This window comes from Anomaloglossus baeobatrachus, chromosome 3, assembly GCF_048569485.1.
Source record: "Anomaloglossus baeobatrachus isolate aAnoBae1 chromosome 3, aAnoBae1.hap1, whole genome shotgun sequence".
Taxonomy (NCBI): Eukaryota; Metazoa; Chordata; class Amphibia; order Anura; family Aromobatidae; genus Anomaloglossus; species Anomaloglossus baeobatrachus.
In genome coordinates, this window is record NC_134355.1 from 486,909,700 (window position 1) to 486,936,816 (window position 27,117).

The 27,117-nt window shown below is 44.5% G+C and overlaps 1 protein-coding gene across 3 annotated transcripts in view; it reads left to right on the forward strand.

The window, feature by feature from the left end:
* SLC7A14 (solute carrier family 7 member 14) overlaps positions 1-27,117 on the forward strand; it is a 256,707-nt gene that overhangs the window by 223,872 nt on the left and 5,718 nt on the right. For all 3 annotated transcript variants that reach the window (XM_075340630.1, XM_075340629.1, XM_075340631.1), the window contains 5 exons: positions 636-872; positions 6,476-6,693; positions 21,433-21,579; positions 23,946-24,154; positions 24,234-25,111. In XM_075340630.1, coding sequence (XP_075196745.1) covers positions 636-872; positions 6,476-6,693; positions 21,433-21,579; positions 23,946-24,154; positions 24,234-25,111 — 1,689 coding nt within the window. The remainder of the gene's footprint in view (positions 1-635; positions 873-6,475; positions 6,694-21,432; positions 21,580-23,945; positions 24,155-24,233; positions 25,112-27,117) is intronic.

The window sequence follows — 27,117 nt, forward strand, 5'->3', positions numbered from 1 at the left end:
TAACATGCTATTCAATGATTCAATGCCCATTATCCAAAATCATCGGCGGTGTCGCGCGTACCTGCGTTCGTTGTCACCGCCTCAGAAACCAGCTTTAGGCTCAGTGCGCATGATCAGAAGTCCCCGCCACTTCCGGTCATGCCAAATAGACCTTTCTGAAGCCGGGATGGTTACACCTGGCTTCATAGTGCGCATGATTGGAAGTGCGGTGACTTCTGATCATGTGCGTTGAACCTAAACCCATCATCTGAGGTGGTGACAATGGACACAGGTAGACGTGTCACTGCTGTTGACGCTGGGCATTGAATAGCATGTTAGCACGCCCTTGTGGGTGTGCTAACATGCTAAGAGGTCGGACTAGTCAGGGGAAGTAACACACTTGCGCCTAGTCCCTGCGCTCATTAGCATATCATAAAGGATCTTTAGAAATACTTATGTATGCTAGTGTATACAGGGACGGTTAGGCAGGGATAAGAAATATGCACCTAGAAATGCTCGTGGTTGCATATTGGACCTGACAGGTTTCCTTTAAATACATACATTCCCAGCAGTGCTTTACCCACAACATATGGGCATCTCATAGCTTGAGCATGACTGTATTTATGTACTCAGTTATTCTCTCGTTATGTCCACAGGGGTGTGTTATGCTGAATTTGGAGTACGTGTTCCTAAAACTACAGGATCTGCTTACACCTACAGTTATGTCACTGTTGGAGAATTTGTGGCATTCTTCATTGGATGGAACTTAATCCTAGAATATCTCATTGGTACAGCAGCTGGAGCCAGTGCCCTAAGTAGCATGTTTGACTCCCTTGCCAATCACACTATCAGCCACTGGATGATTCAGAGTGTGGGGACATTGAATGGATTAGGTAAGGATTTTGCATTAAATGTATTTGCATGGATTCTAATACTTGACTTTTACCCAGTAACTGTTTTTGCATTATTATTGGGAGTGTTTCATCATCGTCTACATTCAAAAATTGTATGATATATATGATTTGCGTCAGGTTTGAAGGTCAGATTTAATTAGCTCATTATTCATAATTAACAGTAGTTTTGTTACCCATTATAGTTAAGTTACTGGTGAAACAATATAAATATATAGCAGTATTACTATAATTAGGAGATGGTGTAGACTTATGAAAGATAAAAATAAATGTTCTGTCTCTAAACTATAAATTGAGATTATCTTTTAAACTCTGATGAGGGTCATTGTAGAATATACAGGTCATTACTCAAATACAGTACTAACTTTGATAAGGAGATGCTGTCTTAATTGCTCCAAATGGATTATTCAGAAAAACCACCTGCAAATGTACAAATATAGTTACAATATATTCTAACTTTTAGGCCCATATATTCATAAAAGCAATGTTTCCAGAATTCTGGTGGAAATTGCTTGGAAAAGTTACAACATTTTTGTGCCACTTGTAGTTGCTCATAAATTTTGTAGCTTTTCTCATCACATTACAGCTCGTCTAATTCATGTGGCGCTCCTTACGCTAGAAATCTTACTCCAGTCAGGGATTGGAGTAATCTTTGTGGCAAGGCACACCTCACTAATCAGACAGATTGAATTAATTAAGAGGTATGTGCCTGTAATAAATTAGGAGCATCTGACTCCTACAATCCCCCCACATCAAAATTGGCAAGAAAATCACCAGTCTTGATGATCTGGGCCTCAATGTGTGCACATACAATATATCACAAAAGTTAGTACACGCCTCACATTTTTGTAAATATTTTAAAATATCTTTTCATGGGACAACACTGAAGATATGACACTGGTACAATGTAAAATAGTCAGTGTACAGCTTGTATAACAGTGTAAATTTGGTGTGGCCTTTAAATAACTCGACACACAGCATTAAGGTCTCTAACAACAAATGTAAGTACACCCTAAGTGAAAATAGCTTAATTGTGTCCAATTAGCCATTTTCCCTCCCCAGTGTCATGTGACTCATTAGTGTTACAGGTTTCCAGTGTGCAGGTGTGTTACATTTTGTGTTATCGCTCACACACTCTCTCATACTGGTCACTGGAACTTCATCATGGCTCCTCATGGCAACGAATTCTCTGAGGATCTGAAAAAAATAATTGTTGTTCTACATAAAGATGGCCAAGGCTATAAGAAGATTGCCAACGTCCTGAACACTGAGCTGCAGCACAGTGACCAAGACACAGCGGTTTAACAAGACAGATTCCAATCAGAAAAAGGCCTAGCAATGGTCGACCAAAGAAGTTGAATGCACGTGCTCAGCATCATATCTATAGGTTGTCTTTTCAAAATGGACGAATGAGTGCTGCCAGCATTGCTGCAGAGGTTAAAGTGATGGAGGGGGTCAGCCTAACAATGCGCAGACCATATGCCCCACACTGCATCAAGTTGATCTGCATGGCTGTTTTTCCAGAAGGAAGCCTCTTCTAAAAATGATGCACAAGAAAGGCCACAAACTGAAAACAAGCAGACTAAGGACATGGATTACTGGAACCATGACCATTATGTGAGTACTGTATGGCACTATGTGAGTACTGTATGGCACTATTACTGTATGGCATTATGTGAGTACTGTACGCCATTATGTGACACTGTATGGCATTATGTGAGTAGTGTATGGCACTATGTGAGTACGGTATGGCACTATGTGAGCACTGTATGGCACTATGTGAGTACTGTATGGCACTATGAGTACTGTATGGCATTATGTGAGTACTGTACGCCATTATGTGACACTGTATGGCATTATGTGAGTAGTGTATGGCACTATGTGAGTACGGTATGGCACTATGTGAGCACTGTATGGCACTATGTGAGTACTGTATGGCACTATGAGTACTGTATGGCATTATGTGAGTACTGTATGGCACTATGTGACACATTTTTGCAGTGTGTAGCAGACCTTGATGTATTTTCTGCTCTTCGCTTCCCTGATTTGTGGATTGTTCTGCCACGTACCTGTACCCTAATCACTCTACAAGCACTGCAGTCACTACAGGGGATTGTACCTGTGTGGACAAGTCCAGGACTAATATCACTGATATCACACTAATTAGTCCTCGATTAATGACTCCGCGCCCCTCCCCACACACACACAATACAATGCACCCCCATTACCCCTCCACCCACACACACACACACACATACAATACAATGCACCCCATTACCCCTCCCCACACACACACACACGCACATACAATACAATGCACCCCCATTACCCTCTCTCACACAAACACACACACACAATACAATGCACGCTCCATTACCCCTCCCCCCACACACAATACAATAAACCCCCCATCACCCACTACACACACAATACAATGCACCCCCCATTACCCCTCCCTCCACACACAATACAATGCACCCCCATTACCCCTCCACATACACACACAAAACAATGCACCCCCATTAGCCTCACACGCAATACAATGCACGCTCAATTACCTCTCCCCCCAAACACAATACAATGCACCCCCCATTACCCCTCCCCCCACACACAATAAAATGCACCCTCCATTCCCCCCTCCCCAGACAATACAATTCACCCCCCATTATCCCCTACACATACAAATTACACTACCCCATCAGTACACACTCCTCCCTCCCCCCTCCCTCAGAATACAGTACTCCCCCTCTGCCTGTCACAAAGCTATGTTCCTTCACAAATGTTCCCCGTTATGTGTCCTCAGCCCCTCCCACTCATCCCCATTAATTAAACCTGTCTATTCAGCTCCTCCATGGTGCGCTTACCGCTGGCTGATTTCTCCTGTTTGCCGGTGCCCGCAGCACTGTGATGACGTCAGCAAGGTGCTGATCTCATCACGTTGCTGCACGTCGGGGGCGGGGCCCAGTCCCGGCGCGCTGTTCAAATGTATTTACGTCTGAAAGACGCAAATACATTTCCATAGGAAGGAGGAAGCTGCGGTCACCTCAGCAGTGTGTGCACACAACAGTGCCAGCACAGCACAGCGCTGCCTCCTGGCCCTTCTGCACCAGTGTACCCGGCATGCACACACTGCTGAGGAGCACAGCGGTGACTGAAGATACAGCGGCCCACTATAGGCACCGGCCCACCACAGGCACTGGCCCATCTGGCACCACAGGCACCGGCCCATCTGGCATTTGCCAGAATTTCCCTATGGTCAGTCCGGGCCTGGCTGCAGGGCAGTATTCCAACATGATAATGACCCCAAACACACCTCCAAGATGACCACTGCATTGCTAAAGAAACTGAGAGTAAATGTGGTGGACAGGCCAAGCGTGTTTCCAGAGTTAAACTCTATTGAGCATCGGTGGGGCATCCTCAATCGGAAGGTGGAGGAGCGCAAGGTCTTTAACATCCACCAGCTCTGTGATGTCATCATGGAGGATGGAAGAAGATTCCAGTGGCTCCTGTGCAGCTCTAGTGAACTCCATACCAAAGGTAGTTAAGGCAGGGCTTGAAAATAATGATGGGCACACAAAATATTGACACTTTGGGCACAATTTGGCCATTTTCATTTAGGAATGTACTCACATTTGTTGCCAGCGGTTTAAACATTAATGGCTGTGTGTTGAGTTATTTAGAGGGCACAACAAACTTACACTATTATACAAGCTGTACAATTGTATCAAAATGTCATATCTTCAGTGTTGTCCCATGAAAAGATATAATAAAAAATGTACAAAAATGTGAAGGGTGCACTCACTTTTGGGATATACTGTATATGATCCTGCTTATTTCGAAAATTACTATTTTTTTTCTGATCATAGCAAAAACAATAATTGTATCTGTATACTAATCAAATGTCTTAGAACAACTTTTCCTAAAGCAATGGAATATGCAATGATTATTTGGAGTAGGGAAAATCCATTTTTTATTGCCGACGTCTATTCATACCTTGCAGCTTTATGCAGTCTATTCCAAGATTATGAACATTCCTGTGCTTAGTACCCCTTGCTAAAATAAATGACATCTAAGTGCCCCTAGGAGCATGAAATACTACTGCATGCTGCTTAAGGCCTCCGGCACACATCCGTGCCACCGGTATGTGTTTGATACGTTTTTGCACGTTCTGGCGGCACAGAGACACGTACACCAATGCTACCCTATGGTAACAGGCACACACACGTATAACCACATGGAACGTGTGTCCGTTTATATGTGTGTGCGTTTTCCAACACGCTGACATGTCCGTTTTTCTCCGGCAGCACGGGTGTCACATGGCCCGCCCCTGTACCACACGGATGTATTGTGGATGCGGTCCCGTGTGACACGCGCCGGAGAAAACTCACGAGACAGAGAAATAAATAACAACTCTTTACTCACCTTCTCCAGCCCTCCTGTCTCTGCCGCTGCTGCCACTTGCTGCCGACTGCCGCTCATTATGTTCATTTAATATTCACTTCACTGCGGCCGGTAGCAGCAGCAGCGGGGAGTCGGTAGGACCGGAGACCGAAGATCAGCACCCTGGACAGCAGCAAGGACCACGTGAGTATGCAAATTACCGATTCTCCGTGTGTTATCGCAGATAGCACATGGAGAACACACGTGGCCCGCACGTACCGGAGACACGTACTTACCTACACGCAACACGCAGGGATAATACGTGTCTCGCGGCACGTACGTGATTTTCACGTGAGTGTGGCAGAGGCCTAAGGGGGTTTTTCCATAAATAAAGTTAATTTTTAAAGTTCATTTTAATCAATAGATCTTCGAATAATAATAAGTTCCACAATTGGATGTGTTAAAAAAAAAAAAATCCTGTACTGAGATAATGGTATAAGATTATCTCACCACAGGAACATTTTTTTTAATACATGCAATTGGGGAACTTATTATTATTCCAAGATTTATTGATTAAAATTAACTTTGAAATTAACTTTTTTCCCTGGGAAAGCCCCTTTAAGCTGACGGATAAGCTTCATCCAATGACTGTAACAGAGTAATCCTTTGCACGGTACGCTAACATCTACTTGTCGGCTGCAGCTTACAGCAGTTTCATCACTCACAGTCTTCATGATGAACCTGTATATTGTTTCTAAGATAAGTCATATTTCTGTGTAAAGTTTCCATATAATTCACTGGCTGTCAGATTAATATTCACAGCATATCAGATTTTTCTAACCCTTTTGTTATGTCACCTGTGACATGATAGTGGATGAATGCAATAAAAACCTATCAAAAAGGCTGACAAAATGCATACATTTCCTATCCTCAGCTGTGTCTGTGTGCAAATGTGCACATTATATAATTCAGAAGGTGATACATGCGCTGCGGAAAAAAAGACGGCTATCTGCAGAAGGCATTACTCATTCCTGTGACTCATACTCAGACGTTCTCCTCTGTCATCACCATTCTTCACCATCTTATCGAATGAGAACACACCATTTCACATAGCATTTTTTTACTTTTTTCATTGTGTTTTCATACTGTATAAAGTTACATACTCCTGTTATGATATTTAAGTTTTCATTATTAATTCATTTCAGGCAAAGGTGAAGAATCCTACCCCGATCTTCTTGCTCTGGTCATTGCAGTCATTGTAACAATAATTGTGGCCTTGGGAGTGAAGAATTCTGTTGGATTTAATAATGTACTGAATGTAATTAACATGGCTGTGTGGGTCTTTATCATGATTGCTGGTCTGTTCTTCGTCAATGGAAAAAACTGGTCAGAAGGGAATTTTCTACCCTATGGATGGTCAGGGGTAGGTGATAACCTTCTTTTTATTATATTTATCCATTAGTAGATCCCTCCAAAAAATGGTAATGAAGGAAAAAGTTAATGTTATATATAAACTGACCAGTTTGCACATGTTCCTGAATGACTTGATCCAAAGCAGGGGTGGACAAATCATTGGTGCCACCTGTGCAGCTGCACAGGGGCCCAAGAATTAAAATGGCTCATTTCCATTTTCAAAGCAGGTAGAACTGTGCATTATGATGAGCTATTGGACTGCAATGGGCCCATATTCTGTTCTAACACACGGGCTTCTGGTCCAAATTTCCACATAACAGATCATATTATTATTATTCATGAATCATATTTTAATAACTAAAGGGGGCTTTACACACTGCGACATCGCTAGAGATGTCGCTAGCGTCCGCACCTGCCCCCGTCGTTTGTGCGTCACGGGCAAATCGCTGCCCGTGGCGGACAAAATCGCTAGTACCCGTCACACATACTTACCTTCCTAATGACGTCGCTGTGGCCGGCGAACAGCCTCTTTTCTAAGGGGGCGGTTCGTGCGGCGTCACAGCGATGTCACACGGCAGGCGTCCAATAGAAGAGGAGGTGCGGAGAGAAGCTGCATGACAGACATGCCCACCCCGTTGCCGGAGGACGCAGGTACGGTGTTGTTCGTCGTTCCTGGGGTGTCACACGTAGCAATGTGTGCTGCCTCAGGAACGATGAACAACCTGCATCCAAAATCAGCAACAATATTTGGGAAATGGACAACATGTCAACAATCAATGATTTGGTGAGTATTTTGAATCGTTAGCAGTCGCTCGTACGTGTCACATGCAACAACATCGCTAACGAGGCCGGATGTGCGTCACGAATTCCGTGACCCCAATGACATCTCGTTAGTGATGTCGTTGCTTGTAACGGGGCCTTTACATACTACTTGCTGTAGTTAACTCACTTGTAGTCATCACTGCCATGTTTCCCTTAAAATAAAATAATGTTTTATATTATATTTTTCCCCGAAAAATGCGCTAGGACTTATTTTCGGGGGTAGTCTTATTGTTGGGGAAACATGGATAAGTTTACCCCCAAAAGAAGGCAAACACCCCCGAGGAGAATCACGCTTACCAGACCCCAGATATCTACGTCGCTGTGAGGTCCTCCTACATTCTGCATCTGTCTCTCCCCCTGCTAGCCAGTATCAATATCACTCGAGCAGAATTAGAGTGGACTGATACTGCGACCCGTTGTCTGTGTGTGTGAGAGAGGCAAGTGCGATTGTATGTGTATGAGTGTGTGAGAGAGAGCGGAGTGATACTACAATTGGATGTGTGTGAGACAAGAGTGATACTGGGGACCCGATGTGTGTGTGTGTGTGTGTGTGTGTGACCGAGGGAGAGCAGAGGGATACTGTGACCTGATGTGTATATGTCAGAGTGGAAGGATACTGGATCCGATCTGTGTGTCTATGAGAGAGGAAGGATACTTGGGCCCGGTGTGTGCTGTGTTTGTAAGAGTAGAGGGATACCGAAGCTGATGTGTGTGCATGAGTGGAACAGAAAGGGACCTGACAGCGACACAGATCTCTGTGGGAGAGCCCATCCTCCGTCAGCACTTGCCAGCTGTAGTTGTTTGGGGTCTGGTGAGTGTGATTTTTTTGGGGGGGATGGGGCTGTCTGTTTTCTTTTGGGTCTGTCTTCTCTCTTTTAGGGCTGCTATTTTTTTGGGGGGTGTCTGCTTCCTTTAATGAAATGTCCTGATGTATTCCCTAACTTTTTAGCTGCCTGGACACTTCATTATTGAACCACAACTAGTGCTTATTTTTGGAGTAAGACTAGGGCTAGGTTCACACACTGCGTTTTTTTGATGCTGCGTTTTTGTGCGGCAAAAGCCGCACAAAAACGCACCTGCGTCAAAAAAACGCGGCAATAAACGTGCGTGTTTTTGCCGCGATTTGGTGCGTTTTTTGCTGCGTTTTTGCTCACTGCGTCTTTATGCGTTTTTTATCAGTGAACAAAAAAAAAAGGTCTGATGTCATTTCCTTCTTCAATATGTTCTTCATTCTCCACTAGTGTATGCAGGAGAGCAGACAACTACAGAACTACAAGGCTCAGCATACTCCATCCTGCTGTATGCAGGAGAGCAGACAGCAGCTGCAGAACTACAAGGCTCAGCATGCTCCATCCAGGACTGTATGCTGGAGGGAGAGTCAGGGGGAGCAGACCTACAAGGCTCAGCATCCTCCATCCAATAGTGTATGCAGGAGAGCAGACAGCAGCTGTCGAACTACAAGGCTCAGCATACTCCATCCAATAGTGTATGCAGGAGAGCAGACAGCAGCTGTCGAACTACAAGGCTCAGCATCCTCCTTCCAGGACAGTATGCAGGATTTCTTTGCCCCCCCAAACAAAAAAAATGACTTGGGCTTCGCCATATTTTGGTATGCTAGCTGGGTACATCAGGCAGGTACGGGCTGCCCCCAACCCCCAGCTGCCTATTTGTACCCGGCTGGGAACCAAAAATATAGAGAAGCCCTTTTTTTTTAATTATTTCATGAATTTCATGAAATAATTTTTTTAAAAAAATGACGTGAGCTTCGCCTAATTTTTGTATCCAGCCGGGTACAACTAGGCAGCTGGGGATTGGAATCCACAGTGCAGGGTGCCCATGCTTTCTGGGCACCCCCGCTGCGAATTGCAGTCCGCAGCCACCCCAGAAAATGGCGCTTTCATAGAAGCGCCAGCTTCTGGCGCTGTATCCAACTCTTCCAGCTGCCCTGATGCCGGGTGGCTCACTGGGTAATAATGGGGTTAGGGCTAGCTGTATATTATCAGCTGGCCCTAAGCCCGAAATTCATGGTGTCACGCCAATATTAGGCATGGCCACCATGAATTTCTAGTAAAGATAAAAATAAACACAACATACAGTAAAATATTTTTATTAGAAATAAAACACAACACAATTAGTGACTCCATCTTTATTGAAATAAAGAACCCCCCTCCGCAGTAATCCTGGGTCAAGGGTCCCGCGCTGTCCAATCCGGATCCAATATCATCTGATCGGTTTGCTGGAAGGCAAAGCGATCAGATGATGTGTCAGGTTCAAGTTGCTGAATCACATCACACAGCAGCTGATTGTATAAAAGCCGTTTATACAATCAGCAGATGCATCGGTGCAAAAAAAAATAAATACTCACTTATGTGCTGATTACCGGCAGCTCCTGGAGCAGAGTCTGATCCCGTCCGATCGCTGCAGGAGCTGCCGGTAATCAGGGATGAAGTCTCCTGACCCATCCGCTGATAGGCTAAACCGGCCGGCTGCTGGCGTCAGCCCGAGACTTACGATCAGCTGACGCGTCAGGTGACTGCATCAGGTGATCCATCGCCAGGTCCTGCATCCTGCAGGCATACGTACCCGGGGAGACTGCACACACCCGGAGCGGCAGTACCGGGAGGAGGAGGTGGGAGCGGGCATGGCACCGGGACCCTGCAGACAGGTGAGTATGACATTTTTTTTTCTACTGTTCACTTTTGTTTTCACAGCCGCTTCCAGCTCCTGCCCGTACATGGCGCCGCACGGCAGCATACATGCACAGGACTGGAGGTGGAAGCGGCGGTGACGGTACCAGGAGGATTCACGCTTCTGTGTTTACTGACAGAAGGAATCCACTTCCTGTACATGTCACTTTACTACCCACCTCCTGTGTTTATAGCTGCGTTTTTGATCTTAGAAACGCACCAAAACGCACCTATTTGCGTTTCTCATTGCGTCTTTCAACATCCCATTGCACTCAATGGATCAAAAGCGCAGTGAAAAACGCGGGAATAATTGACATGCTGCGTTTTTGTGGCACCACAAAAACGCAGCTGAAAAAAACCGCTGTGTGCAGACAGCAAAAATGAAAACTCATAGACTTCGCTGGGGAAGCAAAGTCATGCAGTTTTCTGAGCAAAAATGCACCCGAAAACTGTGCTGAAACGCCGCGAAAAACGCACTGTGTGAACTTACCCTTATAGTTTAAGCATAATCTTAAAAGGTCTAAAATTCCTCCTAGGGCTTATTTTTGGGGTAGGGCTTATTTTTGGGGAAATATGGTAATATAAAATATCCAACTGTGTGTGAATTAATTTAGATTTCAGTTGCATTAATTAAATCAATACAAAAAGCTTCTAAATTTCAGTCATAAACAGTCATAATCTAATTTGAAGTATGTGGACGTTAATATGTAACCATGAAGTAATTCAGCATCTAAATTAATGTAGTTATAGAAGTTACAAATATATTTAAATGATAGCCTATTTTGGTGGATTAATGAATGAGCTACTATAGCCAAGTTTGTTGGAACTTATGAAAATATGTTGACCCTGGGCATAATATCAGCATATGTATATTTGGCTGAATCCAATCTGGTGTTTATGATTATCTTAAGAATAAAAAATTTGTGCTTGGTGCCATGAGGAAACTTTTCTTCTTTCTACATATACTGACAAGCAAAAGGGTAACAATGTTTTGAACTTTTGATTTGCAGGCTCTATATCTGACCATCCACTGCAGCTTTGAGTGTGAGACTACCTTCATTTTATAGACAATCATCTTGGCTATCTCTTACATAAATTTAACTTGCAAATATTTAGCATATAATTAGTTATACAGATTCTAGTCTTGTCACTGCATTGTTAGTGTTTTGCTCCTAAAAATATACATTTTAATTATTTTGTTAGTATTTTTTAAATCCACCTTTGGCTTTCAACACTGCCTGAATCCTTTTGAGCATGCTCTCTCTCAGATTCAAGCATATCATGACAAAAATCCCAGGTCCCAGGTTTCTACTACATGTTCCCAACGTTGGTGCATACTGGTCGACTCACTTGGGTATGTATACAGCTTTTACTTCAATTCTACCCACAAGTGTTCGATTGGGTTGAGTTCTGGGGAAAGGTGGTGGCCAATCCAGAACCTCTACCTTATTGTCATTGAACCATTTTTTCACCAATCTCGATGTATGCTTCAGGTTTTTGTCCTGTTGGAATACTGTGTCATCCTTTTCATACCCATAGTACTCAAGTATAGGAAGTATCTTGTCTTGTAGGATACTCACATTTAGCTCAGCATTGAGACCACCATCATTCCTGGTCAAGTATCCAATGTCTTTGGCTCTGAAACAACCTCATATCACCAGTTTTCCTCCACCGAACTTGACAGTTCCTTCAATTTCTCAGTCCATTAGCCCTTTTTTCGCTTGTATCTTCTGGACCCATATGCACCTATCAGAGCCAGCCTATTGACTGTTGTCTCATCACTAGAGTTGATCGGACGGCCAATAATCCGGTATCGGCGGATCACTGCCAGATTTAAAAAAGAGTCCGATCTGCTCCGAAATCCAGTGCCCATATAAGTCAGTGGGGACCGGAATCCGGAGGTTAAAAACATTTGTGGAGGGGCTAGGGGTCTAGGAGCGAGTGCGGCATACTCACCGAGGCGCTGTCATGGCGGCACACTCCTTCCGAGTCACGCTGTTACCTTCCGGAGCCGACAATTCAATATTCAGATATCAGCTAGATGCATCCCCACCCTGAGTGTCAGCGTGTCAGCTAACTGCAACCAATCACAGGCGCCAGGACGGCCGGTGGGCGGGGAAAGCAGTACAGTCTGTCGGTCAGTTCACGGTGGTAAAAATTAACACTCGGCACTCGGCAGCACAGTTATAGCGCGCAGCTGCAGCCCCAGCTGCCGCGCTGTATCTGTGCTGTGTATACAGTGACCAGAGTCAAACGTGCGAGCCTTTGCCAGGTGCTGCCATGGCAGACTCGCGTGAGACCCTCGCATGTGTGATTCCGGTGAAAGTAAAAAAAAAAACGACGTGCGGTTCCCCCTAATTTTAATCCCCAGCATGCCGCATCTATTAAATACGATCCCGGCTCTTCCCGCAGGCGTGATGCGGTGCCAGTCGGGGTAATAGCAGGGGTTAATAGCGGCACACAGCTGCTACTAAACCTTAGGTTTGTGTGATGGCACAGGCGTCTATCAGATACCTGCATCACACAAACCTGTAAGTGACAGTAAATAAACACAGACACAGAGAACAATCCTTTATTTAGAATAAAATACAAACATCCCCTCCTTCACCACTTTATTAAGCCCAAACACCATGCAGCTCCGACGTGATCCACAGAAGTCCCACGCCGCCTCAGCTCTGCTACATCTGAATATCACAGAGAGTGGTACGACCAACCGCTCTCTGTGAGCTCCAGAGAATGAATGAGCTGCGCATTGAGCGGTGACATCACTCAGGTCATTTGCGGTCACAGCTGGAGATTCCCACGGTCCTTCATCTGTGATCGCAGGTAACCTGATCTCAGGTGGAGGTCACTGAGTTCACAGACCTGCATCTCCTAGCAGAAAAATCACATTTTTTTTGGCCAAGAGATGCAAATTTTGTGCTGAAATTTTTATACCATATTCCTGCATCCAATCTACACCTCCTGGCAAAAAACCATGGTGTTTTGGCGCAATTTGTTGGCCGCGTTTTTTGCTGCAGTTACTAATCCGCAATTTTTGCCGCAGTTTTTTTCCCAGGAGGTGCACATTTGGTGCTAAAATCGCCTGCACCAGCTTTCAGCACCAAATTTTCACCTGCCGGCAGAATTTTTTTTTTTTTTTTTTTTTTTTTATTTTTGGGGGCCAAGGGATGCAAATTTGATGCTGAGATTTTTACACCATATTCCTGCATCCAATCTACACCTCCTGGCAAAAAAAACGCAGTGTTTGGACGCAATTTTTTTGCCGCGGTTATTTTTACCAGGAGGTGTAGATTGGGTGTCGGAATATGGTGTAAAAATGTAATAATCACCCAAGTTACATCCCTTGGTCCAAAAATTAAAAAGAAACAAACATTTAGAAACACATGCACGATCCTGTCAGAAGTGTTCAGCTGTGCCGGTGATGCGCTGTCAGACACAGCCTGCTGCTGTCTGAACATGAGCGTGCATGTACCTAGAAACACATGCACGCTCCTGTCAGACGTTTGCAGCTGTTCTGCGATGTCAGACTCGCGGGAGTTTCTCACAAGTGTGACTGCGGCGTAGACGAAAAACGTTCGTTTTTTTGTTTTTTTTTTAAATAAATAATTAAAAAAAAACCGACATGCAGTCCCCACAGTTTTCATCCCCAACCATGATAACACCGGTTGGGGGCTGGTATATCCTCAGCCCAAAGCCGCCCGGTATTGCCGCATCTATTAGATGTAACAATACCGGTGTGCGATACCGGCTCTTCCCGCAGGCGTGATGCGGTGCCAGTCGGGGTAATAGCAGGGGTTAATAGCGGCGCATGGCTGCTGCTAAACCCTAGCTTTGTGTGATGGCACAGGCGTCAATCAGATACCTGCATCACACAAACCTGTAAGTGACAGTAAATAAACACAGACACAGAGAACAATCCTTTATTTGAAATAAAGTACAAACAACACCATGCTTCACCTCTTTATTAGGCCCAAACACCCTGCATCTCCAACGTAATCCACAGGAGAAGTCCCACGCCGACACATCCAGCACTGCTACATCTCAGAGCGAGCAGCTATAGAGAAGACTGCCCGCTCTGAGTGCAGCCTAATACGGAGCCGCGATTAGCGATGACCGCAGCAGACTGTCACAGGCCGGGGGGCGCGTCAGCTTGCAACCAATCACAGCTGAGAGGACGGCCGGTGGGCGGAGAAAACACGGAAAGTTGTGTGATTGCGTGCACAGCACAGGAAGTGAAAGCGCAGCTCGGAAGCAGTATGCCGCCATAACACCGAGTCTCGGTAAGTATGAAACGCTCATTTATTTATTGTTTTTTCATTTTTATTAATTGCCGATTCCGGATTGTGCACCTGGAATCCCGTTACCGGGTCCGGCCCGGAGATAGCGCTGAAACCACGCGGATCCGGACGTTTACAGTCTGGGTCCGCTCAACACTACTCATCACTCCAAATCACTCATTTGTAAACTTCCACTTTTGTCCACTTTTCGTACTTTTTTGCAAACTCGAGCCAATGCTTCTTATGATGATATTGAAGTCGAGGCTTCTTCACCTTTCTCTGAGCCACTATTCCAGATTTCTGTATTAAACTGTTTCACAGAGTATTGGTTCTAGGTGTATTATCTCCTACAATATCACAGACCAATTGTTAAAAAAACACCTTTATTAATAAACATTGATAAAAACGAGAAAACCCCTATTTAAATATACACATCTACTATCCCCATATGAAATCAAATAAACCTTCACACAGTGTTATAAACAATTTTTGGGAAATACTGCCTCCGACAGCAGGGGATAACTTCTTCCTCTGTTCTCTGTTCTCAGAGAGAACCTTTCTGTTCTTTGGGCCTCAACATAGATATATCACTATCAATGTCCTGACTACTGTAGGTCTCATATAGACCTGATACCCACTATTGCTTAATGAGACTTAATATGGATATTAGTGAAGGATTCCAAGTCACCAAGTGTAAATAATCCACATATTAGTACTTAAAAAATTAATCTTAGATACATCAATTAGACCCATCCTTATCTGGGTACTCTAAAATTGATCTCAAGTCAAAAACTAGATTAAATGCAATAGTTCAAATAGCTACGTAAAGTTAATCAAGTACCATAATCCACTAATAATTAACTATACACTCACTGGTTACTCAGTAGAATAGGACATTGATACCCAACTTTGGTTCATTCATATCTTAGAAATATATTAATAAAATCATTCCTGCATGGAGATAAAAAGATATACACTCCAAATCAAATAATTAAATGCACAAATGAAATTGTTGCTGCCAATAAGCATATGGACATGGCACCCATTTGTCTATTTCTCCTGATCCCCTGATGAATCACCCTGTGAGGAAACGCGTTTGGAAGGAGTAATTTTGGGCGACTTATACTGGTGAACTGGGGTAGTGTGTGGCAGCAACAGTTTTGTGCCCCCCCCCCCCCCCTTACTGTTCCCAGTCAGCATCTGGATGAACACACCAATTGGTGAGATTGTTCCAATTGTATATTGTTCCTAGTAAATTGGTTTGCAGGTTCCATGAGTGGTGCTTTCCTTATCAGGTTTTAGGTGGACATCTGCGTGTGATTTTTTTACATCAACACATTTCTAGGTGTACTAGAGTCCACAAGTGTTTTGTCCATTTTTGTGTATTTATGTATGTTCATCATTATTGTACCTCTTTTTAACTTTCATATTAAAAGTTATGTTTTATATGTATTTCTATTTAATTCTGCCTTGGCTGTTTTGACTGTTTATATATGGTAGATATCTTCACCAAATTAATAACACATTGAGCTATTAGGGAATGTGAGAACAGGTTGTAATTTGTAGTATACAGGAAGAAAAAGATTTTTCCACCACTAAGATCATAGCAGTAACAATACAATAACACGACAAGAATCTGCATAAGTAATCAAATGCTAAATAGTTGCAAGTTAAATATATGTATGCGATAGCCAAGATGATTGTCTATAAAATGAAGGTATTCTCACACTGAAAGCTGACGTGGATGGTGAGATATGGAGCCTGAAAGTCAAAAGTTTAAAATATCGTTAGCTTTTTACGCATCAGTGTTCTTCATGCTTTATTAAAATAGATAGAAAATGTTCCTACTATGACAGATAGAAATTTGTGGGGGCACCCTTGGGAGATGTGGTGGAAATAATACTGAGTGTGGGGTAACTGAATAACACACACCTATGTTAAGGATGACTGCAGTTGTTCCTTATTGTTCAGTCTTCAGAAGATAAATGAAAGTGTTGGGAAGTCAGAATATTGTTGTCCACTTGACGAAGGCTCCAGTCAGGATCCAAAAACCAGTTCTTGTCTGAAGAATGCCAACAAAGGAATTACTTTTTAAGTATCCCTTTTGAGTAATCTTTCATGTGGGGGACAGCGCACAAAATTATATGGACTTCCCAACTCTTTAATTTACTTTATTTATATAGGTATACTTAAAAGGGTGGTTCACCCATATTTTTTAATGTCTAGTTCGATATTATATTGAGAAACAATGTTTCTCTCAAATACCTTGTGTTGGCAATAGTGCCTGTGAGAGGCGCTATTGCAGACTGCTGTTCCCCGCTCCGGTGACGTCACGACAAGTGCCGCACACGTCACATCCCTGCAGCCGGCTGCAATCTTCCTGACTCACTGAGCTGTGGGCGGTGTTTCACCGCTGTCACAGCCCATCTGCTCCCTGCTCCCCCTTCCCTCCTCCCTCACAGCAGAACACTGCAAGCAAGAGACGCAACGCTGTGTGCTGTGAGGGAGGAGGGAGCAGGGAGCAGATGGGCTGTGACAGTGTGAAAAACCGCTCACAGCTCAGTGAGTCAGGAAAACTGCAGCCGGCTGCATGGATGTGACATGTGCGGCACTTAACGGTGATGTCACTGGAGCGGGAACAGCGGTCTGCAATAGCGCCTCTCACAGGCACTATTGCCAACACAAGGTATTTGAGCGAAACATTGTTTCTCAATATAATATCGAGCTAGACAATAAAAAATATGGGTGAACCACCCCTTTAAAGAGAATCTGTCAGCAGGTTTTTGCTACCTCATCTCAGAGCAGCATGATGTAGGCAAGGAGATTCTGAATCCAACATTGTATCACTAAATGGGGCTTTACATGCTACGATATCGCTAGTGATATCACTAGAGAGCATACCCGCCCCCGTTGTTTGTGCGTCACGGGCAAATCACTGCCCGTGGCGCACAATATCGCTAACACCCATCACACATACTTACCTTGCTAGCGAAGTCTCTGTGGGCGGCGAACAACCTCTTTGTTAAGGGGGAGGTTTGTGCGATGTCACACAGCGGCCGACCAATAGAAGCGGAGTGGCTGAGACCAGACGCATTAACGACACGCCCACCTCGTTGCCGGAGGACGCAGGTAAGCTGTTGTTTGTCGTTCCCGGGGTGTCACACATAGCGATGTGTGCTGCCTCAGCAATGACGAACAACCTACGTCCACAACGACCGACGAGATTTTGAAAATGAGCGACGTGTCAACGATCAACGATTAGGTGAGTATTTTTGATCGATAACACTCGCTCGGAGCTGTTACACACAACGACGTCGCAACGACGCTGGATGTGCGTCACGAATTTTGTGACCCCGACGACATATCATTAGATATGTCGTTGCGTGTAAAGCCCCCTTTAGATTACTGGGTGCAGCTGTTCGGACACAATCATAATTTTTAGATTTAGCAAAGCAGCAGAGCTGAGAGCTGCACCCAACCACACCAGGCTCTCTATAGAGATTGTACATTGACAGTAAAGGGTGCTTTACACGCTGCGACATCGCTAGCGATAGCACCTGCCCCCGTCGTATGTGCGACATTTGCTGATCGCTGCCGTAGCGAACATTATCGCTAGGGCAGCGTCACACGCACATACCATGTCAGCAACGTCGCTCTGACCGCCGAACAATACCTCCCTCAAGGGGAGGTGTGTTCAGCGTCACAGCGATGTCACCGCGACGTTACTGAGCGGCCGTCCAATAGAAGCGGAGGGGCGGAGATGAGCGGGACATAACATCCCGCCCACCTCCTTCCTTCCTCATTGCCGGCGGCCGCAGGTAAGGAGATGTTTGTCGTTCCTGCGGTGTCACACACAGTGATGTGTGATGCTGCAGGAACGACGAACAACATCGTACCTGCAGCAGCAACGACATTAAGGAAAGGAGAGACGTGTCAACGATCACCGTTTGTGGACGATTTCGCAATCGTTGATCGTCGCTCCTTGGTGTCACACGCTGCAATGTCGCTACCGGCGCCAGATGTGCGTCACTAACGACGTGACCCCGACGATATATCAGTAGCGATGTCACAGCGTGTAAAGCACCCTTAAGGCGCCAATCAGAGGAGGGGGCATGCTGGACTTCTGTGCACTTGACATTGTAGTCTGAGCAATGATAAGTCCTGCTGCTTAAACAAACACAATAAATAAACAAATGATGGGCCCTTGACAAGAGAGGAATCCCTGAATTCTATGATTTAACCCTTGTAGCATGCTGTCTTCAGATTACATAGCAAAACCCTAATAACAGAGTCCCTTTATAAAGAGAAAATGCCATCAGGTTTTGCTACCCCGTCTGAGAGCAGCATGATGTAGAGGATGAGATCTTGATTCCATCAATATATCATATACTGGGCTGCTTGCTGCAGTTTTGGTTAAAAGCTGTTTTATCAGCTGCAGAACTGCTAGAAGGTTGAGTTCTGTATAACCCCACCCACACTACTTATTAGCAGCTTTGTGTGTACACTTTGAATAAGTAGATAGCTACCAATCAGTGGTAGGGGAGTAGTTAGACTATCTGACAGCAGGCAAAGTAAGGGGTGCTTCACACACAGCGAGCTCGCTGCCGAGATCGCTGCTGAGTCACGCTTTTTGTGACGCAGCAGTGACCTCATTAGCGATCTCGCTGTGTGTGACACTGAGCAGCGATCTGGCCCCTGCTGCGAGATCGCTGCTCGTTACACACAGCCCTGGTTCGTTTTCTTCAAAGCCGCTCTCCTGCTGTGACACACAGATCGCTGTGTGTGACAGCAAGAGAGCGACAAATGAAGCGAGCAGGGAGCAGGAGCCGGCGTCTGACAGCTGAGGTAAGCTGTATCCAAGATAAACATCGGGTAACCAAGGTGGTTACCCGATATTTACCTTAGTTACCAGCATCTGCAGCTCTCACGCTGCCTGTGCTGCCGGCTCCGGCTCTCTGCACATGTAGCTGCTGTACACATCGGGTTAATTAACCCGATGTGTACAGCAGCTAGGAGAGCAAGGAGCCAGCGCTAAGCAGTGTGCGCGGCTCCCTGCTCTCTGCACATGTAGCTGCATTACACATCGGGTTAATTAACCCGATGTGTACTGTAGCTATTGTAGGAGAGCAAGGAGCCAGCGCTCAGTGTGCGCGGCTCCCTGCTCCCTGCACACACAGCTGTGCGCTGGTAACTAATGTAAACATCGGGTAACCATACCCGATGTTTACCTTAGTTACCAGTCTCCGCAGCTTCCAGACGGCAGCTCCGTGCAAGCGCAGCGTTGCTTGCACGTCGCTGCTGGCTGGGGGCTGTTCACTGGTCGCTGGTGAGATCTGCCTGTTTGACAGCTCACCAGCGACCATGTAGTGATGCAGCAGCGATCCTGACCAGGTCAGATCGCTGGTCGGATCGCTGCTGCATCGCTAAGTGTGAAGGTACCCTAATCCTCTAATGGTAATCTCCTGCTGATAACACAGTCGTATTATAAAACTACAGGAAGCAGCCCAGGAAGTGATATATCTCTGTAATCAGGATCTCTGCCCTAAAGGTCCAGTCACACTAAGCAACTTACCAGCGATCCCAACAACGATAGGGATCGCTGGTAAGTTGCTAGGAGGTTGCTGGTGAGATGTCACACTGCAACGCTCCAGCGATCCCACCAGCAACCTGACCTGGCAGGGATCGCTGGAGCGTCGCTACACAAGTTGCTGGTGAGCTCACCAGCAACCAGTGACAAGCCCCCAGCGCCGCGTGGAAGATGCTGCGCTTGGTAACTAAGGTAAATATCGGGTAACCAACCCGATATTTACCTTGGTTACCACCGCACGGAGCTACACGTGCAGAGAGCAGGGAGCAGCACACACTGAGCGCTGGCTCCCTGCTCTCCTAGTTACAGCACACATCGGGTTAATTACCCGATGTGTGCTGCAGCTAAATGTGCACAGAGCAGGGAGCAGCGCACATCGCTTAGCGCTGGCTCCCTGCTCTCCTAGGTACAGCACACATCGGGTTAATTAACCCGATGTGTGCTGCAGCTACATGTGCACAGAGCAGGGAGCAGCGCACAATGCTTAGCGCTGGCTCCCTGCTCTCCTAGGTACAGCACACATCGGGTTAATTACCCGATGTGTGCTGCAGCTAAATGTGCACAGAGCAGGGAGCAGCGCACACCGCTTAGCGCTGGCTCCTTGCTCTCCTAGTTACAGCACACATTGGGTTAATTACCCGATGTGTGCTGCAGCTAAATGTGCACAGAGCAGGGAGCAGCGCACAATGCTTAGCGCTGGCTCCTTGCTCTCCTAGTTACAGCACACATCGGGTTAATTAACCCGATGTGTGCTGCAGCTACATGTGCACAGAGCAGGAGCCTGCACTGACAGTGAGAGCGGAGGAGGCTGGTAACAAAGGTAAATATCGGGTAACCAAGGACAGGGCTTCTTGGTTACCCGATGTTTACATTGGTTACCAGCCTCCGCAGAAGCCGGCTCCTGCTGCCTGCACATTTAGTTGTTGCTGTCTCGCTGTCACACACAGCGATCTGTGCTTCACAGCAGGACAGCAACAACTAAAAAATGGCCCAGGACATTCAGCAACAACCAACGACCTCACAGCAGGGGCCAGGTTGTTGCTGGATGTCACACACAGCAACATCGCTAGCAACGTCACAAAAGTTGTTCGTTAGCAGCGATGTTGCTAGCGATGTTGCTTAGTGTGACGGGGCCTTTACATTATGCTGCTCTCAGATTAGATAGCAAAAACCTGATGATAGCGTCCCTTGAAAACTGACATAGAAAAGTATAGTTGCTTTTTGAGTCCTTCTGGCCCTTACAGGCACCTGCATGTCCCATAGCATTTTACAATACTTAAGCTATTATCTAGTTGTTTTTTAGCTAAATAAGGTATTGATCTTTTATTGAAAATGTGAATGTTTAGCTTGTTTTGTCTCTTTATATTCTGTAGGTGCTGAAAGGTGCTGCCACTTGCTTTTATGCTTTCATTGGTTTTGATATCATAGCTACAACAGGGGAAGAGGCAAAGAGTCCAAACACTTCCATTCCATATGCGATAACTGCTTCCTTGGTCACCTGTCTAACAGCATATGTATCTGTAAGTGGTCCTGACTCCTGACCTAAAATCCATACATAAAGTCGTGCTAATGGCTCCCCAGGAGCAGAACATGTATGGTTTTGTGATTGAAAGAAAACGACCAGATGTAATATATGCAAAGTATATTAAAGTAGAAACCGCAAGAAAGGCATGTATTCTGTGCTGAAGAAACAGGACCCAAACCTGTGTGAACTATATAGTATACTGTGCAATTGTACGGTAGTAACTTGAAGAATGTGGGCCCCAATGCAAAATCTCAACAGGGCCTCCAAGTATCACGGTTCTTTAAATGTATTGGTCTTCTTATTGCCCCCCTAGGCTCCAGAGGCAATTGCAACTCCTGCGCCCTTTATAGTTATACCGGTGATACTGTTTCTGTGTTATGACAATACTGCTAATTTCTGTTAAAGTTCAGAGTTGTCATAGCATGTTGGAGATCCAAATCACTATTCCCATAAATGTACCTATATAGCTACTAATACTCAAGCCAATTACGTTTAACCTTAAAATAGTGTTTGTTGTTAATGAACCAAGCAATTTTATGGTGAAGTCTTTTCAAACAAAACTCATTTCACACAAGTCCTTCCACGCTAAACCTGAAGAAAATGTTGTAGCTGTCCACATAACTCACAATAAGTTAGACTGTATTTGGTGTGTGTTCTACAGTTTAATATAGTGGGGAAAATAAGTATTTGATACACTGCCAATTTTGCAAGTTTCCCACCTACCAAGAATGGAGAGGTTTGTAATTTTTATCTTTGGTACACTTCAACTGAGACACGACAGCAGGGATGTTGGCCCACTCCTCCATACAGATCTTCTCCAGATCCTTCATCCTTCAGGTTTTGGGTCTGTCACTGGGCAACTCTGAGTTTCAGCTCCGTCCAAAGATTTTCTATTGGGTTCAGGTCTGGAGACTGGCTAGGCCACTCCAGGATCTTGAAATGCTTCCTACCGAGCCACTCCTCAGTTGCTCTGGCTATGTGTTTCTGGTCATTGTCATGCAGGAAGACCCATCTTCAATGCTCTTAATGAGGGAAAGAGGTTGTTGGCCAAAATCTCGCAATTCATGACCCCATCCATCCTACCCTTCAATACAGTGCAGTCGTCCTGTCGCCTTTGCAGAAAAGCACCCCCAAAGTATGATGTTTCCCCTCCATGCTTCACAGTTGGGACAATGGTATTGAAGTTGTACTCATCCTTCTTCTTCCTCCAAACATGGCAAGTGGAGTTGATACCAAAAAGTTCTATTTTAGTCTCATCTGACCACATAACCGTCTCCCACACCTCCTCTGGACCCAGATGGTCAGTGGCAGACTTCAAATAGGCCTGGACATGTGCTGGCGTGAGCAAGGGGACCTTGCTTGCCTCGTAGGATTTTCATCCATGACGGCATAGTGTATTATTAACGTTAATCTTTGACACTATGGTCCCAGCTCTCTTTAGGTCATTGGCCAAGTCCTCCCTTGTAGTTCTGGACTGATTCCTGACCTTTCTCAGAATCATCCATACCTCACGAGGCAATATCTTGCATGGAACCCCAGACCAAGTAAGATTGACAATAATCTTGTGTTTCTTCCATTTTCTAATAATTGCTTAACAGTTGTTGCCTTCTCAACAAGCTGCTTGTCTATTGTCCTGTAGCCCATCCCAGCCTTGTGCAGATCTACATATTTGTCCTTAGACAGCTCTTTGGTCTTGGCCATGGTGGAGAAATTGGTGTGTGATTGATTGAGTGTGTGGACAGATTCCTTTTATACAGGTAACGAGTTCAAACAGGTGCAATTAATACTGGTAATGAGTGCAGTGTAGGAGGGCTTCTTATAGAAAAAATAACAGTTCTGTGAGAGCCAGATTTCTTGCAGGTTAGTAGGTGATCAAATATTTATTTCATCCAATAAAGTGCAAACTAATTATTTAAAAATCATACAAAGTGATTTTCTGGATTTTTTTTAATTCTGTCTGTCACAGTTGATGTGTACTTACAATAAAAATTACAGACCTCTCCATTCTTTGTAGGTGGGAAAAATTGCAAAATCGGCAGTGTATCAAATATTTGCTTTCCCCGCTATCTATCCAGAAATTGTCCTGATTCTCATGCCTTGTAATTTGTCACTCACTATTTTTTAGTTAGCAGTCCCTATTCATTAGCATTCTGCTAGCACCACATGTGCTAGGACTTCCTTCCTTCACCTATGGCTTATCTGCCTTGAGCAGAAGGCCCACCTCTCTATTATGCCAGTATGTACTTTGTTTCAATTCTTTTTGTTGTGAAAGACTACTTATCAAGATAATGTTAAGAATTTTTACACATTAATATATGATCAGTTATCCATTTTTTTGCCTAACATTTTTTTGTCTTTTAGGTTAGTGTAATATTAACATTAATGGTCCCATATAATATGATTGATTCCGAATCACCACTGATGGAAATGTTTGTAGCGCATGGATTTTATGCTGCTAAATTTATTGTGGCCATTGGATCTGTAGCAGGGCTCACCGTCAGCTTGTTTGGTTCTCTCTTTCCTATGCCCAGAGTGATCTATGCCATGTCTGGTGATGGGTTGTTGTTCAGGTTAGTTTTTCTTATCACAATTACATAGACTGTCTGCTCACAATGAATTTATTTTTACTTTCCTTGCTTGTTTTTGCAGGTTTTTATCCCATGTCAGCTCCTACACAGAGACACCAGTTGTGGCTTGTATTGTCTCTGGATTTCTGGCCGCCCTTCTGTCTCTACTGGTCAGTCTTCGTGATCTGATAGAAATGATGTCTATTGGAACTCTTTTAGCCTACACCCTGGTATCTGTGTGTGTCTTGCTATTGCGTTACCAGCCTGAGAGCGACATTGACGGTTTTGTTAAATTTCTTTCTGAAGAGCATACTAAGAAAAAAGAAGGAATCATCGCTGATTGCGAGAAAGAAGTTTGTTCTCCTATGAGTGATGGGGAAGAATTCAGTGGTCCAGCCACTAACACATGTGGGGCGAAGAATCTGCCATCACTTGGAGACAATGAAATGCTCATTGGTAAATCTGATAAATCCAACTACAATGTTAACCATCCAAATTATGGAACAGTTGACATGACATCAGGCATAGAGGCAGATGGCTCCGAAAACATTTACCTCTTCAAGTTGAAGAAATTCATAGGTCCACGATACTATACCATGAGAATACGGCTTGGCTTACCTGGAAAAATGGATCGCCCAACGCTTGCCACAGGTCGCACAGTAACCATCTGCGTCATGCTTCTTTTCATCCTGTTATTCATCTTTTGCTCCTTTATAATATTTGCTGCAGACTATGTTTATGACCAGGAGTGGTGGGCAGTCCTGTTGGTCGTTTTGATGGTACTGTTGATCTTTGCTTTGGTCTTTGTTATCCTGCAACAACCGGAGAATCCCAAAAAATTGCCCTACATGGCACCCTGCGTTCCATTTGTTCCTGCATTTGCCATGCTAGTCAACATTTATCTCATGCTGAAATTGTCCTCCATTACATGGATCCGATTTGCTGTTTGGTGCTTTGTAGGTAAGTTGTGAACCTTACCAAAAAAAAAATAGAACATATATAGATAGATGGATGAATAGATAGCAATAAATGAGACAATCAATCAAACACTGTATGCATTCTCTGGGAACGTAACTGCTCTTTATTTGTATAACTCCTGAAAGCTTAAATAATAAGAATAATCTGTATTCATATAGCAATTACAAACTAGGAAACAATTTAGACAATTTAGGTAAATTGGAACAGTAAAGGGAAAATAAGAGTTCGGCAAATCTGCTGATAAGCAGCACTCAATTAAAATTTTCCCACACTCTTAATTTAAAGAGCATCCCTAATGCCCCCAAAAAGGATCCTACTTCTTAGCAAAAGTGAGGTCAAAACTACCAGGTTGCTTAGAGCAAGATCTTACACTTTTACCATGAAGAAGGCTGTGGAGGAGTGTAGGACCGTAAGTCCGGGGTCATGCACACTGAGCTGAAGTCCAGGGATGGCAGCAGAGATGAGATCGACCATACCTCTGACACGTCGCATTCATTAGCATGTTAGCACATTCACAGGGGCGTACTTACATACTAAGGGGGGCGACTAGCCAAGGGAAATAACGCTCTTGCGACTAGTTGCTGGCCTCATTAGCATATGATATGGGATCTTTAGAAATACTTTTTCTAAAGATCCCTTCATCTATGCCAGTGTATACAGGGACTGTTAGGCAGTGATTAGAATATGTACCCAGAACTGGTTGTGGTTCTGGGTGTATATTGCACCTGACAGGTTCACTTTAAATAAAAAAAACAGCCCCAGACTGGTGGTAATTACTCACTCTTTATGCATTGGCTGTGTTTCAGGGAGCTGGATCTCTTCCAGTGGTAAATTGATCTACATTAATATTTTTATTTATATAATAGCAATATATTCCATAGCACTGTATAATTGTGGATATAACAAGCAAGCAAAATGACAAATATTCAGAATAAATATTGAGACAAAAAAACTAAGATCATTGTTCATAGCTTACAATCTAAGTCAATTTTGTCTGAATAGCTGTTCTGATATTGAGCTGTAGAAACAATAATTGCAAAACATAATGTGAAGTTAAGGGAAGAATATACTGGTACCTTAATATTAGTTAGTTGTATGTCAGCCTGTGGGTAGAAGAGAGCATTGTGCCAATATCACTGCTATATAACTATGATTACTATATAGTAATGATGTACCGCTAATAGCAGCATAACACATGGCTATTATGGGGCCTACTGTATGAGTTTGAGGTTCTGGTCCATCCCCACCCAGCATCATAATACTGTTGCATACAATGGTACTTCAAAATACAACGATACTGCCGTACCATTCAGCCTGTGCATCTATCTCAACATAGCAGGTGCGATAAGCTCACTACATTGTGCCTGCTGCCTCAGTGCACATGCTGTACAGAATGGAGCAGTGCTTCAGGGTAGTGGGGCTAGGGGAGTATTTGATAGCACTCAAATGTACAAATGTCTGTCCTTCCCTTAAGGCCCCCTACACACGTCAGTGAAAAACCCTGACGTTCTTCACTGACGTGTAAAACACGCACATGTCCCTCCATTTTCCGTGATTCACGGCACACATGGGTTGTCCATGTGCAATCCATGATCCGTGATCCGTGATTGCAAATAGACATTACTCACCTGCCTTCGCTCCTGCTGTCCATGGTGCTGAACTCCTCGGCTCTGCAGCATCCGCCCACCGCTCTCTGCAGCTACTTCCGGGTCGGCTGTTCCTGCTTTCATGAATATTCATGAGCCGGGCAGGAGCTGCAGAAAGCAGAGGCTGGACAGCGAATCACTGGAAAGGTGAGTTGAAAATGTTTATTATTTGATATGTCAGTGTTTTTCTGGTACGTGTTTCACGGATCACACCATAGTGTGGTCCGTGGGTCATCAGTGATGCCAAAAAAAATGACTTGTCTCCGTTTAGAATCACGGACACGCGTGTACGCTGCACGGAGACACGTTCAGTGAAAAATCACTGATGTGTGAGCAGACCCA